Genomic DNA, 16,920 nt, shown 5'->3' with positions numbered 1-16,920 from the left:
CAACAATGAATGGATCGAGGTGGGAGCACACTTCAGCTAATAAATAGTTTAAAGCTCTTAAGTAGAAACAGGTTTCCTGATTCTATCATTTAGTAACTCTGACCTTAATTGCTCTGTGCCTCAGTTTCCTTATCTGTTATAGTGGATAATAATAATGTCTACTTCACAGGGTTGTTACGAGGTCTAAGAGATTTGTCATATATCTCTGACCAGAAATAGCCTAGGATCACAGAATAGTGATAGAATAGCATGGATTTTGATCAGTAGATCTGACTATCAATTTAATGCCCTTACAGTCCCAAGGGGGCATATTTCATTTATAACAGAGGACATCTACTGACCTCATCACCTCCATTAGTGTGATCTCAGTGTTGGAAAAACTGGACATGTAGAACCATAAATCTGTTTGATACCCCCATTGTTACTGCACAAAATGGTCTGTAGTCTTAGAACTAACATTTCAGGGCTGGATTGTTGTATTCTAATTTGAGCCAAAGTTCATAGCTTACTAGCCCAGCATATTGACCTTTGACAAAGTCTGAGATAGCTTTGGTTGATACCTTATAACATTTGGCATATATGTAATTTAATGTTTTATAAGATAGATTAATCTGGTATTTTGGAATAAAGTTCTTCCATTGCAGGCTGGGGTTGTGGCTCAGAGGTAGAGCCCTTGCCTAGCATGCGTGAGGCCCTGGGTTCAATCCTCAGCACCACATAAATATAAAATAAAGATATTGTGCCCAACTATAACTAAAAAATAAATATTAAAAAAAATCTCTCCTTTTCCTCTGCTTGTTCTCCAGTTAACACAACTAGGCAGGGTACAGTCCCCTTCTTCCCATACTGTAAACCTGCAACTTAATGTACCCTAAAATTACATACTTTCAGGACAATTACAGGAAAGTCTACAAGTCTCTAATGAATACTCCAGGATTAGAAACTGGGAACTGTATTCTGAGTTTTGAGTTCTTAGTTACTGGAGTTGAGCCTCTGAACTTATCACTATTTAGGCTGCTTAAGTTTCTATAGTAGTCTCAGGAAGATGTCAAACCGTAAAATGGAGGAGCCAGCACTGAGGTATACAAGTGTTTCTTCATCTTCTGTTTAAGAATTATTTGCATTTGTAGGGTAAATTTGTGCTATACAGAACTCGACCATGAATTAGGACTGTCCTATCATATATGAGCCCTAAAAATAGCATAGGACAATTATGGAAATACTATAACTTGTTTAAATATTTTTAGTCTCTTGGCTAAGTTGAAAGATGTTTATTTGCAGATGTGGAATTCGATGGGAAAGATGTCTTCAGAAATCTCATTAAGAACAACAATATTTGTCTATATTTTGTGAGGTTGGCTAAATATTTCTCCGTCTTTTTGGCTAAAAACACTTATCTATTATCTGAAGGATCTAATTGTTAAAGAAACCTTAGTAAGATTCAAGAATTATCCAGATTCTCAAATTTTCTACCACATGACCAGATTTTTGGATTATGTGGGTAAACTGAATAGTGCAAACATGAAACCTAGCTTTCTATTAGCCTAGATTGGGATTTTTAAAATATCTTTTTAGTTGTCAATGGACCTTTATTTTATTTATTCATATGTGGTGGTGAAAATTGAACCCAGTGCCTCACACATGCTAGGCAAGCACTCTACCACTGAGCCACAACCCCAGCCCTAGATTGGGATTTAACTCACATGCTCACATATAGTACATATAAACAAAACAACAGACTACAATCAATTCTCAGTCACAGGGAATGGAAGATTTGGGGCATAAAGGATTTGTGAATTAATAGAGAAGCTAAAACAGTCAGTCAAGACTTTTTCATAGTTCTGATCCTCAGACTAAGTGGTCTAGAATTTCTATATAGAATGGTCTTAGGTAGAGTCATTTTGTAAAAAATTTTGTAAAAGCTGCTATTTGCATAAACATAGAAATTTTGCTTAGATTATATTTTTATTTTTGATGGCTTAGAGGATTGGTGTTGTCAGTTTATAGAGGGGAGAGCTGAACTCTCCTAAGTCAGTCCCTTCTAGCTCCAGATTACATTGAAGAAGGTAAAGATTTACAGGCAAGCAGAAATAACGAAGGAGTTTACAAATGATTAGACCTGCCCAGAGAAGGAATTAAGTAAGTATTTGAAATGTTGTCCATGGAATGCTACTTCAGTTTACACATTTATAAGATTTAACTTTTCATTTGCTTTTGGGTGTAAAAACTTCTTAGAAAAATACTTTTATAATTGCACGGAAGATGGAAGGAGACCCTCATTGTTATACAAAATTACATATAAGAGGATGTGAGGGGGAAGGGGAAAAAAAGAGAGAGAGAAATGAGTTACAATAGATGGGGTAGAGAGAGATGATGAGAGAGGAGGGGAGGGGGGATAGGAAGGGGATAGGAAAGGCAGCAGAATACAACAGACACTAGTATGGCAGTATGTATAAACCTGGTTGTATAACCAATGTAATCCTGCAATCTGTACACATGGGAAAAAATAAGAATTCATACCCCATTTGAATCAAATGTATAATATATAATATGTCAAGATCATTGTAATGTTTTGAGCAACCAATAAAAAAATACTTTTATTAAAAACAAAATTTTGGGCTAGGGATGTGGCTCAAGCGGTAGCACGCTTGCCTGGCATGCGTGGGGCGCTGGGTTCGATCCTCAGCACCACATAAAAATAAAATGAAAGATGTATGAAGATGTTGTGTCCACTGAAAACTAAAAAATAAATAAATATTTTTAAAAAAAACTTATTGTCAAAAAAGATTCAATGTTATTAATGTATTAAACTTTATTTCTTTTTCAGTAGTTTTCTTATTACTGAAGAATCAGCTAATAAATATTGTATGGTGTGGCAATTAGAAAGCTGTAAAAGCTCTTTGAACTCATTTTTGCATACAGGTAAAGAGTAATTGCTATCCAATGACAAGTAGAAAATATAGATGAAAATGTACAATGAATGGAAATGTAGATATCATTTTTCTTTGAGCATTGCTTAACACAGAATACATAACTTGGCACAAAACTAAAATACCTAGATTTGTGCTAAAAAGTTTATTATGCTAAATGACAAGATCTTGATCTTGCTGATTTTCTGGGTAATTCCTATACATGAGAAAAAAAAGAAAAAGAAAAAATACATTATATGAAATTCTGGGAAATGCTGTTTAATCTGTAGCAGCAAGAAGCAGAACATGGGGCAGGGTAAAGGAGTGGAGTGGATTACAGGGTGGTGTTATAAAGAGGTATGAGGAAACTTGGGAGGGTTAGAGATATGTTCATTATCTTGATTATGATAATGAATTCATGAGTGCATACATATTCAAAAGTTATCAAACTTTTTACTCTACTAAATGCAGTTTGATACTTATCAAAAACATCTCAATAAAGGTCCTAAAATATTACTTATCTCATAGGATTATTTTAGAAACTATGTAAGAATTATGCATATAAAGCACTTAGCACAATGTCAGATTTGTTTAGTAACTAGTAATTACTATTTTTAATATTACTACTTGTATTTTTATTATTATTACAAAACTAATAATATCATTATAAAAAACACCATTCCAAACTTAGTATTTCAGAATTCATAATCCTAATTTTGAATGGATGTACCTTTGACAGAGTCTGAGATAGCAGACAGTGATATTAAGTAGTTTTGATACTTGGTTTCCTCCATGTATGATTTCTTCTATTTAGGCTAAAAAGTAATGAAGTAGTAACCTCTGTACCACAACATCTAAGATGATATATATCATAAAATCTGAAAAATGTTCCTTATTTAGGTTCATTACAATGAAGTAGAATTTCTGACTTAAAAAATCTTACATTCTTCAAAATATTATCAAATATATTAATTTAGTAATTGAAAATGGTCAAAATATGGTTCCTTCTTTTACTAAATATAGAATAATTTTAACTTCCTGACATACCCCCAAATTGAAATAAGTCCTTTATGTGAATTCTATTGTTATTATAACGTAGACTTTTACAAATAGTAACATCTTGAGAACAAAATACCAGATAATTTCAGGTTTCACTTTGTTCTAATGAAAGTATATTTCATCAAGAAATCTCAGTGTGGTTCTTTTTTTTTTTTTTAAAGAGAGTGAGAGAATTTTTAATATTTATTTTTTTAGTTTTCGGTGCACACAACATCTTTGTTTGTATGTGGTGCTGAGGATCGAACCCGGGTCGCATGCATGCCAGGCGAGCGCGCTACCGCTTGAGCCACATCCCCAGCCCCAGTGTGGTTCTATTTATTATGTTTTTCTTTATTTTCCCCCCTCCTAAACTGTTTTCTTGGTTTTTTTTTTTTCAAGCACTAAGAATTCAAGAGCCAAACAGTCAATATTCAATTACAGATTTTAAAAAGATATTTTCCATCAAAGAAGAAAGCCTTGCGATTAATCCTGTAAAGGCAGAATGGTGGAAACCAGCAAGATTAAATCTAGCAATAGGAGAAACTTTGGAACATCTAAATACATATATGTGTCATGATGATCAATCTTCTAATGATACTAAAATGGAGATATTTTTGCCTAAAAAAGTGCTTCAATTGGAATGTAAGTACATTATAATAAAATATAACTTATGTGAACATTTTCATAATGAGAAAGATTATATATCTGTGTTTCTTCTCAGTGATTAAGAAAATAAAACCAAATTCAAGTATTCATTATTGGCTCTAGCTGTGGCAGAATTTATTAACTCTGACTTCCCTGGACTTCACTTTATAAAAGAGGGAGGGACGGAGGAAGGAAGAGAGAGAGAGAGAGAGAGAGAGAGAGAGATAGCTGATCTTGAAATCCTATTCTGTCCTAAAATTCTAATCTCTGTTTTTAAATTTCTAGTCATTTTCAATTGACATTATTTCCTTTTATAAATGATTGTTAGTATAGTTTATATTTATATCAGCATTTTGCATTAAGTATTTTTGACCTGATAACTAAACTTTGGTTTTCAATAATATCTAGTAATCTCTTTTCAACAACAACAAAAAACTTCATGTGTCTGGGGCTATAACTTAGTGGTAGTGCACTAGTTTGGTATATATAAGGTCCTGGGTTCAATGCCCATATTGAGAAAAAAAAATCTTCCTTAGCATTTTCTAATTTAGTATTTTTTACTTTTATAACTGAAGAAGGCAAATGTATTTTGTGTTCTCTTTTGCTAGTTTAGTTGATATAAATGCCATTATATTTAACATGCATTATACCTCTTTGAAATATATATATATATATATATATATATATATATATATATATATAATTTTAAGATTAGTTTGTACACAGAGTAACTAGAAAACTTTAATGTTAAATAATTTGGGGAAGTTTATAATAAAAAAATAAATATATGTAAAAGTGAATTTTGGAAGTTATTATGTGTCCTGGTTTAAGGAAATAAGGAATTTGGATGAGAATTATTGTCTGTAAGTTGTGTTTCAAAGATAGAAGCCATAGAATGCTTTGAATGTGGTAGGAAGAAAAACAGATATACAGATTTTACCACTCAAATGTACACCAGTCCATCTCAGGCCTAGATGGTTACTCATGGTGGAATAAGAATTTATAGAGATTAGGTCAGGGGCCTGCAAATATCTAAACAGTGTATCAAACCTATGAAACTTAAAGTATTTTGATATATAACTAATTTGAGGTTAAAATAGAACATATTAACTTTGATATATGATAGAATTATGATGATAATATTATTCTGAAGTGTAAGAAGCAGTAACTATTTCTGTATTCCCATAGTCAAGTTGTCAGAGTATCTAGTACAAAGAGGAAAATTAAATGTTTCTTATATCAATATCTATAATTTTAAAATCATAGGCCACATTTTGGAGAAAAAGAATATAAAATTTATCTTCACAGAGATGTACAATCATCACAGTTTTAGAACACTTTTATTGCCCCAAAAAGAAATCCCATATATATTAACATTCACTCCCAATTCTTCCTAGTATAACCACTATCTATTCTCTGTCATTGTAGATTTGCTTCTTCTGGACATTTCATATAAATAAAAAATAATTTAATTGTGGCCCTTATGATAATCCTCTTTCACTTAGTATGTTTTTAAGATTCATCCATGCTGCAGAATATACATATCTTATATGAAGAATTGTTAAAATCTTTTGCCAATTTTTAAATTGCGCTGCTTTTTCAATATTGAATTATAGGAGTTATTTGTTCATTTTTGGATACAGTCCTTTGTCAGTTATATATATATTGCAAGTATTTTCTTAGTCTGTGGCTTGCCTGGTAACTAAATTTTTGGCAATTGTTAGCTCCAAAGGTATAACTCATTATAAGCCTATTAGCAGTAGGGCTTTTCTGGAAATCTTTCTCTGCCTGGCAATCTAGCTCCTATAGAAAGAAAAAAGAGATATTAAATTTCTAACTTTTAAAAATTTTATTTAGACCAAAAATTGATTTTTAAAAAGTAAACAAATACTCCCAAAGATCAAATTGTGTTTAAAGAAACTAAAACTAAATGGTATCCAATACCCTAACAGAATACTCATTTAGGCATGAAAGTTATTTGGGTTTTTTATGTTCTGTTTTCAGCATGGCTAGACCATAAAAACTGTTCCTCACCAACTGTACTTACTAATGAGAAATCTATAAATGATAATATGTTGCTTCCACAAAAGAGCCCATCCCTGACAAAAGAAGTACCAGATCTGTGTTGGTCTGATGAATATGTCTCTGTTGAAAGACCAAAAAAGGAAGAAAAACTAAAGAATGATCAGGAGCTAATTGATAGAACAATACAAAAGAAAGATAATAAAGATCATGTTGAACGTGACTGCATGGTGCCATCCAATGAATCATCTTCCTCTTCAAGAATTAAGATAGCATCTTTTGAGCCTGGTAAAAAACAGGAGAATGATTTGGACCTTTTGAGCAACTTTATTGTACTGCGAAATAAATACAAGACTTGCACCTCAAAGCCTGAAGTCATAGACCATGATAAAAAAGATGGTGGGTAATTTAGTAATATTCTGGCCTAGATATGATAGGTATAAAGCAAAAGTACATAATTTTTTTTATAAAGGCAAATAAATAACATTCTTTTAGATAAAATTATATTTTTCACAAAGGAAATTGCATTGATTGATGATACTCATATGTAGAGATAGATATGGATATATAAATACAGATTTAAATATAGATGTACATATATATTTCAAAAAAAATTAAAAGTTGCATTTGAATTGGTAACAAATAAAACTTGTTTTCTACAACTGGGCCATACAAGTTCATAATATTTCCAACTTTTATTGATCATTATTTTTTTCTGTTATCTGACAGCCCTATCTCAATATTTTAACTTACATTTTAATGTATATTTAAGAACTTTTCCCACTTAATTGCTTATTATATTTTATAATGTTACCAAAGAATTTCTGATTCAGTTGTAATTGTCTTGTTTCCTGCTTCTAGCCATATCAAAGGTAGTGAAATGTGTCAAATCTTTTCACTTTGGCTATTTAAAAAAATAGGCTTTCTAGAATAATTTTGACATATATTGTCTTGATAAAATAAATACTTATGTGACTTATAGAATAGTTAGGTCTTACTGTCTGTCCTATATACTATTAATAGACACAGGATTTTTAGTTCTTAATGTCATGGTGGTTACATATACTTTTTCCAAAAGATGTGTTGGCCTTTTGTAGATCTGCTTAGAGTTATATTACTTTGTCAGTCAGAACATTTTTTATAGAGAAAAATCTCATAAAAATACAGAATAGAATTTAAATATTTCAGAATTTTTTAATCTTTTATGTTTATATATATATTCACCTCAAAGTTGTCTTTATGTAATAGTTTGACCAAGTTATAACTTACCCTGCTCGGTGACAATTCTACATGTAACTGAGATTATTCTTACCAATGTTTTCACTATAATTCAAGCATACCATCTACATAGAAGAATGAGCAAAATATAAAGAATCATGTTATATATATGATTAAAAATGGGAATCATTTAAAAGATTTATTTTCATAATTGTTAATGTTTTCAGAGTCTACTTATATTAGTTAAAAAAGGAATCCACTCCAAAATTAACACTGACATCCCTGTCTGGTTGTCATATTTAATAGCTTGTAATAGGATATATTAGCAACATAAATGACAAAAATCAGCAAGAAAAGAGAAAAAGATAAAAAATATTTTCTTAAAAAAAGTTAGCCATTAATTTCCTAAACAATTAAAGGAAAATTAGTTGGAAATGCTTCTGTACTCTGATGTTTTCTCAATTAGTATTATGTTCCACCTGCTTTGCTTTTTTATACATTTTTTCCCAGAGTAGGTAGAAGGAATAATCTAAATGATAAATTTGAAAAAAAATAAATTGGATGTAAGCTTGTGGGAATGAACTTGCCAATAGAATAAGGTGTTTTCCTCAGCTTCTCTTACATCATGACTCTTTTCCCTATGAACAATTCTTTCCCAATCCAGTATACTCTAGGACTAGGTGGGTAACACTACTTCATTCTATTGTTTAGTTTGCAAGCCCATTTGACTCTCAAATTAAGCACTATTCTCCAACTTTTTAGCTTTTATAGTAATAAATAATATTTTACTTCTTGTTTTATTTTGTAGTTGCTTCAAGGACAAGAAATGTTACAACAATTAATATTACTTGACTATATCTTTTTAAATTATAGATAATTGAAAGTATTACTTGAAATTAATAACAAGCTAGTTAAGGATATACTCCATTATTATATTTTTAACCATGTATTTAAATCTTGTATACTAAAATTTCTCAAGATGGCAATATATTTCTAAAATTATCTTATAATTATATTATAGATGGATGACATTACTTTCTAGTTAATGTAACTACACACACACACACACATATATATATACATATATATATGTATATATATATATATGGACTCAGATATATACAATACCTAGGAAAGAGGAAATAAAACTAACATTTATTGAACTCTCTGTGCCAGGCACCAAATTATATATTAGAGAGAAACATGATGTGATTGCTGATCTTGAGACACTCACAGGTACTTTGTGTTTAATCTTTATAACAATACTTAAAATAGGTATCTTTGTCCATATTTTACATATGAGGAAACCAAAGCTCATGTCAGAACTGATGTTGAAATACTAATTTTATGACGACATTCTTCACAATTTTATCATTTATCTTTCTCTCCAGCATAGTGTTGTCATAGCTCTATTGATATGAAGAGTTTGTTCAATTTAATACTGATGTATTGCAGTGAAGAAGTTTAGCAACTATGATCATATTTTAGAAAAAAGTGTTAAAGCTTAATTAAAGCATGAAGTTTCTCCTGAACAATTCAAATTAATTTTTTTGTTAGAATTTCAAGATAAAGAAGAGTATTCTTCAACTCTTCAAGAACAAAGTCCTGTTGTTTCCATTAATAAAACTCCAGAGAAAATAAATGAGAAAAGGGAAGTGGATGATGTACTTGAAGTTCAAGCATCAGGTATGCTACCTTTAAAATACGTTCAAAATTATTTGAGAGCCGTTCCCTGTATGTCTAGGACAAATTTTATTTTCCATGTAATTTTCTTTACTTATTTCAGAAATTTCTTCATTCCACTTCTCATTTCAAGTTATTTCCAGTCCTGGCATGCCCTGTTTACTGCCTCTGCCCCTCCTCATTACCCTACTCCAGTCCAATAATTGTTAATTCTTCTTTCATTAAAACTGCTACTGCCTTCCTACATCCATCAAAGTAAAAAAAATTCCAACTGTCAGGCTCTACTGCCTAGTCTGGAAAATGAACTGCAAATGGTTGCTCTCTGTTTTTTTAGTCACTATCAAAGTTATGTAAATTAGTTACTGTTGATTCCTGTGTTGATTAAATTTGTTTTGCTGTAAAGTACAATGTTATTGGACTCCAAAAGCATAACCTGTTTAAGAATACCAAGCTCGTTATTAAAATGAGCAAGGAAACATGACACTAGTTCCCAAATACCTTTCTTTCTTTTGGTTCAATTTTATTTATGGCCTCCAGAAGATTATGCCCATCTTTAGTGGTATTCTAGTGAAAACTAGAAATAACTTGTCATTGCTACAAACCTGGCTTGAGTTTGTAATCTTATAATGGAAGAGGGAAAAGGAAAATATTATGTGGGTCTCTTTATAAGGCTCCTTATACTTGCTATGTTAAACTAGTTACTAAATAAATCCTTTCTAATAAGTACTATAGCCATAAAATTATATAATTCTATGAGGATTTTTTGTGTGTATTTACTATTCTACAGAATAAATATCTTAAAATAAATCTCTATACTGTCTCATGATTTTTAACTCATAAAATAATTTGGATATAAGTTCAGGTTTCTATGAAGTAACATATTTAGTTGTTTTATCAAAAAGAGCATATCATTCTTATAAAAATATTGCTTTTATTTTTGCAGATAGCCAATGCCAGGCATACTATTTCCTAGAAGCAGCCGCTGCTCCTATCTTAAAAAAACTTGTATGCCTCTGTGCCCTCTCAGCTAATTGGAAATTTGCCACTGTTATTTTTGACCAAACAAGGTTCTTTTTAAAGGAACAAGAAAAAATACTAAGTGATGCCATTCACCAAGGTTAGTACAAATCAAATTTGCATGATTTAGAACGGGAGAAAACTGGAAATCCATATGTAGTAGAATGACACTTAACCCTTATCCCCCACCCTTCACAAAACTCAAAGTGGATCAAAGACCTAGGAATTAGGCCAGAGATCCTGTACCTGTTAGAAGAAAATGTAGGCCCACCACTCCAATAAATTGGCTCATTAACTGACTTCCTTAACAAGACTCCTAAAGAACAGGAGGTAAATTTAAAAATCAATAAATGGGATGTTATAAAATTAAAGTTTCTTCACTGCAAAGGAAACAAACAAGAGCATGAAGAGAGAGCCTACAAAATGGGAGAAAATCTTTGCTACCTGCACTTCAGATAGAGCATTAATCAAGAGGATATATAAAGAACTCAAAAAACTTAACACGAAAAAAAACAAATAACCCAATCAATAAATGGACAAAGGAACTGAAGAACAAATACAAATGGTCAACAAATATATGAAAAAAATGTTCAACATTACTAGAAATTAGAGAAATCCAAATTAAAACTACACCAAGATTTAATGTCACTCCAGTCAGAATAGCAATTACAAAAACACAAGTAACAATACAGTAAGACTATCATTATATTTAGCCTTTTCTGTTCTACTACAATTGTATTCTAAGCCATAGCTACACCTAACTCTTCTACTAAAATACAAACAACTTAAAAGACCTATGTGAAAAAGTTTTCCTGACTTTTCCTATAAGAATAAAAGGGATTGGCTAAGGAAAAAAAACAAAACAAAACAAATGTTGGCAAGGATGTGGGGAAAAGGATACACTCATACATTGTTGGTGGGATTGCAAATTGGTGCAGCCACTCTGAAAAGCAGTATGGAGATTCCTCAAAAAACTAGGAATGGAACCACCATTTGATCCAGGTATCTTACTCCTTGACATATATATAAAGGATTTTAAATCAGCATACTACAGTGATGCAACCACATTAATGTTTAGAGCAGCACAATAGCTAATCTATGGAGTCAACCTAGGTGTCCTTCAATAGATGAGTGGATTTTTTTAAAATGTGGTATATATACACAGTAGAGAATTACTCAGCAACAAAGAAGAATGACTTTATAACATTTGTTTGCCAATTGATGGATCTGGAAACTATCATGCTAAGTGAAGTAAGCCAATCCCCCAAAACCAAAGGTCAAATGTTTTCTCTATTGTAGAAACTAACCCACAATAAGGGAGGATTTTAAAAAAATAGAAGTTCAGGGGAGTAGACAAAGGAGAATGAAAGGAAGGGAAGGAAGGGATGGTAAAAGGAAAACTGGAATGAACCTAACATAACTTTCCTACGTACATATGTGAATATACCACAATGAATATTATTATATCAAATTAGTAAAAAATTTATTTTAGAGGATGAAAAAAGTAGACATGGATGAAGGTTTAATTGTAGTTCAGTTTATAGTTTCCACCCCGAAACCAAGACTGGAGGATCTGCTAAGTAAGGAGAAAATGGTAAGAAATACCATCTGGCACTACTCAGTGAAGCTCCTGATTGATATGTATTATTTGATAGGTTAGACTGATATAGTTGTATAACTTAGTTTTCTATTGCCAAAACTAAGTTAAACTATTATTGTTACCACCTAAACCAATGAGTCTTCTCCAAAAAGGTTAAAAAATAGATTAAATTCAATCCTGGACTTTTTCTTCTGGCCAAGATGGAGTAAGAGGAATTAGATTTTATCCTCCTCCTAGAAATAACAACAGAAAACAAAGACAAAATACATGAAACCAGTTTTTAAGTTGCTGAATATCAAGCAATAAAGGACACTGATTCCTGAAAGAAGGGGAAAAAACGAGGTGAGCACTTCCACTATACTAGCTTATTCTCTTTAACATGTTATTGGGCAATGACATGGGAAGGGGTACCTGAGATAGAGCCTGGTGGAGAGTCTGAGTTGAAGAAACAGCTGAGATCCCAGGGATACCAAGGCAGCTAGAGTTCAAGAATAGAATATTAAAGAGCAGAGAGCTTCACACAGAGAGCTGTAGACCTGCTGAGAAACTCCCTCAAGTAAACAGTAGAGTATATCTGAGGAAACAACCTGAGGATAAGAAAACAATTCATCTGGGAGGATTAGAGGGAATAGTATGCTGCATTCACATAGAGCAAGGAATAATGTTTGTTCCCATCAGCTGGACTATAAAAACTCGTAATTCACGGGGAGTAAGTAGAGTACTCAGAACAGTCTTGTCTCAGTAGTGGGGAACAATTATCCTAGACTTAGCACTGCCCTGCTCCTACTTACCAAATCACAAAAACAAGACCCAAAGGATCAAACTATTTCCAAGGAACTTAATTGCAAAATAAAGCTTAAGAAGATTTATTTATATGAATACATAAATATCTAGTACTCAACAAGGAAAAATTACAATGTCTGGTATCCATTCAGATTACTGTGCATACAAAGAGGCAGGAATACAACTCATAATGATATCAATCAATCAAAACAAATCCAGAACTGACAAGGATATTGGAATTATCAGAGAAGGACACTGAAAGTTACTATAACTGTCTTGTGTATGTTCAAAAAGTGTTTGGGGCACCTACCTAACAGCTATTAATTATACCATTGCCACTGCTGACCCAAACATTGTGAGGCCCTGGGTCAGGAGAGAATAGAAAATATTTATTTAGTTTTATATATATATATAGTTATAGTTATCAATGGACCTTTATTTTTTTTTAATTTATTTATATGTGGTGCTGAGAATTGAACCCAGTGTCTCACACATGCTAGGCAAGTGCTCTACCACTGAGCTACAACCTCAGTCCCTGTAAAACTTTTTTTTTTAAAGAAAAAGAAAAGCAAAAAAAAAAAAAAAAAGAAAAGAAAAGCAATAAGGACTTTATTGTATTTTCTCTTATCCTTAGGAATCCCCATCTTCACTTCTCTGATCATGGATTGAAGACTTCTCCTAGAGGTCTTTTTATCCCTATGGTGGTATGCACTTCAGAGTTTTGGACTGCCTGTAGTCCAGGCCAGAAAATACAAAAAAAAAAAAAAAAAGAAAAGAAAAAGAAAAAGTAGGAATATCGACACTTGTCTGATGGCATTTTGAAATATGACCTCCTTCCCTGGTCCCCCTGCTACCACATACTTTTTGGAGTCCACAGTCTTATTCCATCTTGTGTGTATAGTTATTTTGAATAGAAGAAACAAGGTGTATTGTGCCTATCGCATCTTACTTGAAACTTACTTGATTTTTTTTTCAAAGTCAATTTGCTAAATTCGTTAATTTTGGATGTCCTACATATTTTTTAAAAGACCACCTCTTTTTTAAAATAGAAAATAATTAGCATAAAAGACTATAAAAAACCATGTGGGTTTTTTTCATGTATACACAACCCAGTCTTTGGGGGACCAACAGTTTAGTCACCAATACCTTGAGTTCACAGTAGTATAATTCAGATAGAACACATCATCTGATAGTGTAAACCCATGAAAACTACATGAAAAAACTGTGAGCCACAGGAAGAGCATAGCAGTGAAAATCAAAGAATTGGATTCACACTTTGGAGAGCTGGCAGTGTGGCATGATTATACTAAATAGAAAAGAATACAGTAATTGTCAGCAAGCTGATCTCTATGGAAGACAACAAGACTTACACAAAATTTTTTAAAAACCATGACTTCTGAATATACTTTTGAGTTCTGTGATTCTCAGGTTTTAAATCTGTTGAATATAAATTGAGCTTCTAAAGGCTTTGAACATCATCAAGCAGAATGGTGATTATTATAAAATTTATGGAGTATAATGGAGAATAAACATGAGTTTGGGTTTCCAATTGGAACAATAGTGCTGAAATCCTGAGGAAGTAACATGATTGCTGCACTTAAAATGCTATCATTGGCCTGAGAATTGAGGTAAAGCTAAATCTAGAGGTAATAGATAAACCTAGATTAGAAGACAGACCACTTCCTACTTGTGGTTTTCTAGTCTCTGTTTCATTTTCCAAGCATGTTTACATTTCCAGTTCCCTATTTATGTTTTTTTGACCTCTTCTTACTTGTTCTAGGTCATGACTGATTGTTCCCACAGGTGCTTCCAGGGGCTGGATACATGACCTATAAATGGTGCTCCTGTTGCCTCTTGATTTCCAAAGACTACTACATATTTGCTTCTATCTTTATTGATTAGAATAAACAATTTGTAAACTTTTTAGAAGAACTCTTTGTTCAAATTAATATTTTATGAAATCCCAACATAAAACAGAGAAAAGTAGAGCTGCTCTAGTTAAATTAAAGTTAACCAATCAGCAAATTATGAATTTAATTTTCTTGTTTTATAACTGTAAATCATTTACCCTTTTTTCTAACAAAAGTAGAAATAATTGAATATACTTTGGAAGTAAAAAAAAAGCATGAGCTCTAAAGTTAGCTATGAGTTTAAATGCCAGCTCCACCACTTATTCACTAAATTTTAGTCTTCGGACAGTTATTTAACCTCATTAAGATTAGTTCCTCATCCATAAAGTGAAAGTCATAAGAAATTTTCCTATAGAATTTTTATAAAACATCCAGTTTATATAGAGCCTGACATATAGTAAGCACACCATGATAAATTTTAGCTATTATTATAGAGCATATTCTGAAATTTTATCATATTGTTCATGTTTTTAAATGTGTTTTTGCTTATTTAGGTACAAATGATGAAAGAGAAATGACATACAAGCATGCTGCTCTCTTACACCTTCTGGTAACAATTAGAGATGTCCTTTTAACATGCAGCTTGGACACAGCATTGGGTTGGTAGAAAAAAAATTATTTACCATTTTCTCCTATTAAAATATTTCATTTAAACCAAAAATATATATATATTTCATCTGATATAACTTACTTTTCTCAAAAAGATAGACCTCTTAAGAAATTATGCAGTATTCTTTCACCTCTATTACAATAAGCATATTTATATTGTGACATAATTATAATTAAATGTATATATTGGGGGCACAGTGCTGGGGATCAAACCTACGGCCTCTTGGATGCAAAGCAAGCACTCTACCCCTGAGCCACACCCCCAGTTTCATTCATATATATATATATATATGTATATATATACATATATATATATACATACATATATATACACACACACACTAATTATGTTATTTATGTTAATTATTTTATATATATATATATATATAAATTCTAATTATGTGCATTAAAAGAAATTGTTTTTAACAAGTATTGTCAACTAGAAAAATAAGTTTAGGATCTTCTAATCTTGGTCTGAATTACAAAGTTCTAATGGCCTTATACAGATTTGATTGCATAATCATTATCATGTATTACTTTTTAATGTGAAGCTTGATATTTTGCCACATACATTGCATGTTTATGGCTTTGATCTTTGATAGATAAAATATAATTAAACTATCAACAATAAGATTTTTGGTAATTTCTTGTGTACTTGTATGTGTAAATTAGGATATGAATTTCTTAGATAATAAAAATCAAACTATTGAATATATTGAAAATTTTAAAGATTTTTTTCCCAAAAATCATTAAAATGTTTTATTGTATTACTGCTTTAGGCTCCTTATTGCAGGATTATTTAGGCTCATGTAGTAATGGTTTGCCTATAGGATTATGTTTTATAACTTAAACCTTCTAGAACCCATTTCAAATATATAGTAAAATTAATATTTTTCTGATTTAAGACCCAGACATTTTCTCATACCTGTGACCCAGATAAAAATATTATTTCTCTATTCCAAACTTTTGGTAAGTATTGAGCTGAGATAAATCACAACTGTACTTTTCTGTAGCACTAGGAACTCAGATATTTTGCTTTAATATTGTGCATTAATAGTCAGTCTAACTGTAGAACTGACATTCTTTTATGGAAACTGAGAAATATAATGAAAAAATATGACAAAACAGAAAGGCATATGACACCCCACCCTTAAACTTGTTCCAGATACTTTAAACTAGGGCTATTGTCCCCAATCCTTACTTGTCTAGAAATGGAGATAAAACAACCTTAACTCAATATCAATGCTAAAGTAGTTTAATTGAAGAAGGAAAAACCACCATGTTGATCTTTCTAAAATATATGTAACTTAGTTATAATGCTTAACCAGGCATATAATCTGGCCAAATACAAAATGCTCAGTACTTACCAAAATCTTGGATTAGAGAAATAATATTTATGAAAGATTGCTTGGAGGATATTCATCTTTAAGTACACTACAATTTACCCTGGGATTAAATGAGACCATTGAGAGCTTTCTGTATTTGG

The 16,920-nt window shown here is 31.5% G+C and overlaps 1 protein-coding gene across 1 annotated transcript in view; it reads left to right on the top strand.

Moving 5' to 3' along the window:
• Shoc1 (shortage in chiasmata 1) overlaps positions 1-16,920 on the top strand; it is a 61,900-nt gene that overhangs the window by 26,126 nt on the left and 18,854 nt on the right. The window contains 6 exon segments of the mRNA XM_026391178.2: positions 2,828-2,922; positions 4,347-4,589; positions 6,597-7,013; positions 9,399-9,518; positions 10,459-10,632; positions 15,320-15,424. Coding sequence (XP_026246963.2) covers positions 2,828-2,922; positions 4,347-4,589; positions 6,597-7,013; positions 9,399-9,518; positions 10,459-10,632; positions 15,320-15,424 — 1,154 coding nt within the window.

The sequence above is a fragment of the Urocitellus parryii genome, chromosome 4 (assembly GCF_045843805.1).
Source record: "Urocitellus parryii isolate mUroPar1 chromosome 4, mUroPar1.hap1, whole genome shotgun sequence".
In the NCBI taxonomy this organism is placed as follows: Eukaryota; Metazoa; Chordata; class Mammalia; order Rodentia; family Sciuridae; genus Urocitellus; species Urocitellus parryii.
The sequence above is the reverse complement of the archived record's forward strand: the minus strand, read 5'-3'. Positions and strand labels throughout refer to the sequence as shown.